We start from the raw sequence: 4,502 nt of genomic DNA, 5'->3' as shown, positions 1-4,502 counted from the left end.
TCTTTCTTTCCAGGAACAAGGAAAGACATGGTTGAAGACTTTATATATACATGCACACATATATGTATTATTCAACATGGCACATTTTAGAACTGTTGGATCTTTTTAATTACTGGATTTCACCCCTGCACTAGGACACCATAAAAAAAAAAAAGCCCATTTACAATTTGAAACACTCACCTTTTTTACTAATTGTGCCATTCTGAACAAAAGGCTGCATAGTAACATTCCAGAAAATCTGTGTTACATTTTCTGCTTCAAAAGAGATAGTATGATGACACACAAAGACATTATCCACTTGAACTGGATGCATAGCATCCTTTACAACAATTGTAACTGGTCCTACAAATAAAAACAAATATTTTAATGTTTTGTTTACCACAAGAACATTTACAGGTAGTGTTATGTTTTCTGTAATTCATAAGACAAAGAAATAACAGGAATTAAGTCTAACAGTCCTAACCTCTCTTGAATGTTTTAGCCATGTGTTCTGACCTGATGTGACACAGAGAAGTCTTTAGAAAGGAGAACACTAAGTCTCTGTTCAAGAAAAAAACCACACTGGTAGGACTAAGTATACAGAGAAACCCTAACACTTTTTATTTTCCTACACAGAAGGTGAACAAACAGAAATCAGTCTTATATTTGCCCCTTATGTGCTAGAAGCATCCCCTCCCCCATCAAACCTGTTCAAATGGTTAACCTTCCCTTTCTGTTCCACCTAAGGGCACTAGTCAAGCTAACTTAAGGCACTAGTTAACTAGTTAACCTAACAAGTCTGCACTCTTATCCAGTACACAGGCACTACGAGCAGCAGCAGCGTTCTGCACGGAGGTCATCAGATACCCTCGCAGTACTTCGAACTTTGGAAAAGCCAAGCGAGGTCAGGGACACGAGATAATGCTACCTTGTCTTCTAGCATCAGGAAAGACAGCAGTATCATTGGTGTTGTAGGTAAATGTGATAAACTCAGCCCGGTAAGTTCCGTTGTTTTTTGTGAAGTTAACACTCCAAGAGTGACCATCTCCAAACTGCACTGCCAGAAGCGCAGCCCGTGTGTCACTGCCACAGATGCTTCCGTTGTGTGTCACAGTGGATGTCAAATCCAAGCTTGCATTTTTCTAAAAGAAAAAAGTTTGCACTATTTTCAGATAACCATTCTTCCCCATGGCAGCCTTATAAACCTGCCAGAGTTAGATGGAACCTTGCACAGGACCAGTAAGATTATTTTAGGCTTTTCCACAGTTTTGTAGAATAACCCTCCTGACACCGGGCTCACAAGGGAGCCACATCAGGTCTGAGAACAAAATTACAAATTTAACTTGGCTGATAAACTCCACTACACCAAAGCACAACTAACATTCAATGTTTAGCCTCAGAATACTGCTACATTGATAAATAAAATCACCAACTTAGACCAGTATGCCTTCTAGGTGCAGTAGGGTACTTGTATTATTAATTGAGAACTTATGCTTTGTTTTAAAATGGATGTTTAGAAACACTCTTAATAATTGCCTCTATCAAGAAAACCAATAAACTAAATACAAAGTGTATCAAATTGTTTTATCCCAGACTAAATGCAGTTCTCAACAAAAGTTAGCTCCAAATACTTACATAATCACTACTGTTTGTTTCATATTTTATCAAGAATTTCATCATCCATTGTGCGTACAAGCATGTAACATTAGAGGCATCCTTTACATCTACTTCCACTGCATAGGACTGGAAAAAGCCTGAAAGATACAATTATTAGCTATTAAGACATACATAGACTTTACACTCATTACAAAGCAGTACATTCTTTCAGACTGGATTCTATTTGTCAGACACCGATCTGATAGCCAGATATCTAACAAATGTTAAAACTAGGAAGCCCCTCATCAAGTTATCAGTGCTAAATACTAATTGAGAGGATAATTTATAGTCTACTTGCCGGACCAAGGCCAACAAATTAAATGAGCATTAGCTTTCTGCTGACTGAAACTGAGTAAACCAAACTGCATGAACACAGCACTCAGAACAATGTAGTACTTGTTGACCAGAGTCTCCATGTTGTTTCATCGATGGCGTGACTCCAGCTGACCTCCAAGAAAGATCAGTGTGCTTTCTACAATTTCTGGCTCAAAGGACACGGGTGTTAAATTTCATTCAAGGTTTTAGAGAACTTGTTATAGTTGGATTTTTAACCCAGCCCGACTCCCAGCACAGAGACTTCCCCAAAGCCAGTTCTCATTTGGTTTTGCTCAGCATTCCCAGTCTGCCACAGTTCCCTAAAACAGACAGGACTGAAATACGAGAAGAATCATTCCTGACTAACATAAGGTTGATGTTTGTCAGGCTCATTTCCTTAAAATGATGGGAACTGTGATTGCACAGTTCTCTTCAATAGCCATTCAAGCCTTCCATCCCTCAACACACAGAATCCGCGGTACTTCACACTCTGCATCACACTTTACCTTGACGTTAAGGACTTCTTCCCTGCCCGATACCAGTTCTCTTCCACCAGCAACACAAAGCTCAGCACACAAGACAGTTGGCTGTACCAGCATTCAAGTGCAGCCTGCATTGTTTATGCTGTTTGGAGCACCTTCTGTAAGAAGCATCCAAGGTAGAGCCAGGAGAAACTTGTCTGTGTTGACTTTGAAGCCATTGTGCTCAATACCACACATGAATTTATCACTGCTAGAACAAACCCTAATGTAACTATTGTGCGGTAAGAACACGTCAGATTAAGGACAAGGCAGTAAATGAGGGGTTCACATGGTTTATTCTAAACTTGAAGCAGTAAACCTCAAGGAGCTCTAGCTTCAACAATAGCAGCAAATACATCACCCCACCTGACCAAGCATCATACCTAATAATATCACTTAAGCATCACGTTCAGTAACCCAGGCCATACTCTATTTGTTTACAGGAGGCACATAAACGCGCACTCTATCCCCAACAGCTCACAGAATGACTTATTAAATAAGCTCTAAGAGTCTGGTGGTAACATCCATACTTTTGTTCTTTTGTTACTGATCCTCAGTAAGCAGGGTAACAGATACAAGCAGCACATCTCATGCCCAGGCAAGGCACTTGCAGGGTGTTAAAGCAGCAGTGCAAATGGCTTTTAGAAGAGTTACTGTTAGCACACAGATCTGTGGTGCAACCCAGAGATAACAGCTCTGCAATCTGCCAACACACAGCACCGGAACTCGTTGCCAAGAGTCAGTTTGGAGTTCCAGCAACGCTAAAAACTCTTACCCTTCTGACTGAAGGAGGGATTTGATACTGCACCTATGTACCAGCCCTTCTCATTTCAGAAAGAATGTGGAAAATCTAAAGTTTTGGGCAACCACTGCAACTCAGCCAGGCCAGCTGTGGTGCCTGCATACAAACACACCTGCAGGTCACGCCGCCTGGCACGCCGAGCGACTCCACTGAGGCACAAAAAGAGTATAAACCAAAGAGGATTTTGGTATTAATGCCTCGGTAATTTGCTTTGTAACGCTGTGATTTTTATTTATTTAACTTTTCAGTGCTGTTTTACATAAGCAAGGCTCTTTCACCTTCGTAAGGAAAAAAGATAAGGGGTGTGAAATTCTGTATTTGCTGGGAGTTAGTGGGGCACAGAAGGCAGATATCTTACTGATTGGGACCGAAAGCACCCTCAGGATGATGTGGCATCAGAAGCAGCGGGTTAAATACTACACAGACTCTTTACAGAGAAAACAGCTTGAAAATAACTTCTCTAAAGGGGATATTTCAATATAGGTGCTATTAGGTTCAACAGCAAAGAGAAATGCCACACCAAGCAGGTTCACAGGGCAGACCAGGCACACCCTGACCTACTTAGTTACACCGACAGCAAGTAACCGCAACTGTAAAAGCAGATATCGGGGCGTTTTGTCGCCGGTAGGAAATGACTTCAGAAAACACACGATCCCCACACTGCACAGCACTTGGTCTACTCTAAATAACCGAAAACAGGCAAAAGGTGACAAAGACTGAGTGCAGCCGGCACGGTGCACAGCGCGGAAACGGGTTGCTGAACCGCCACATTTATCGCACAGCGATGGAAAAGCAGAGGCCCGAAGCCCCGCCGCACGGAGCAGCGCCCAGCCCAGCGCTTGCGTAACAGCGCCGGCGGCAGCAAAGCCGGCGGTCACACAGCAGGTTATTGGCACAACGCAGCCCGGCTTTTCGCAACGCCCGCTCGGCGATGCGTTTATTGGGGACGTGCGCGCAGGGCATGAAAGGCTGGTTTTGCTTTTTTCTCGCCCTGCCATCGCCGCTTTCACCGAGGCGGGCGCTGGGGCGGAAGGCTGCGGCACGACCTGCTGCCGGGGGAAGCCGCCCGAGTTGGCGGCTCGGCGGCAGGCGTTGGGATGGAGCGGATGAAGAACCGCCGGGCGCACGGCGGGGCGGGCGGCGCCGCAGACTCTGTGGATGATGCCCCTCCGCGCTTCACAAACAGAGCTGCCTGCCTCTCGACTAACGCTTCCTTTTTTCCTTTTTAT

At 43.9% G+C, this 4,502-nt stretch overlaps 1 protein-coding gene across 1 annotated transcript in view; it reads right to left on the bottom strand.

Annotated features, from left to right (window-relative positions):
* LAMP2 (lysosomal associated membrane protein 2) overlaps positions 1-4,271 on the bottom strand; it is a 17,196-nt gene extending 12,925 nt beyond the window's left edge. The window contains exons 1-4 of the mRNA XM_031554737.1: positions 4,037-4,271; positions 1,615-1,733; positions 908-1,121; positions 181-342 (exon numbers count right to left, since the gene is read on the bottom strand). Of these exons, the coding sequence (XP_031410597.1) occupies positions 181-342; positions 908-1,121; positions 1,615-1,733; positions 4,037-4,271 (730 nt within the window). The remainder of the gene's footprint in view (positions 1-180; positions 343-907; positions 1,122-1,614; positions 1,734-4,036) is intronic.
* Positions 4,272-4,502: the final 231 nt, after the last annotated feature.

Source organism: Meleagris gallopavo, chromosome 9, assembly GCF_000146605.3.
Source record: "Meleagris gallopavo isolate NT-WF06-2002-E0010 breed Aviagen turkey brand Nicholas breeding stock chromosome 9, Turkey_5.1, whole genome shotgun sequence".
Taxonomy (NCBI): Eukaryota; Metazoa; Chordata; class Aves; order Galliformes; family Phasianidae; genus Meleagris; species Meleagris gallopavo.
Note: the sequence above shows the minus strand (reverse complement) of the source record. Positions and strands in the feature narration are given on the sequence as shown.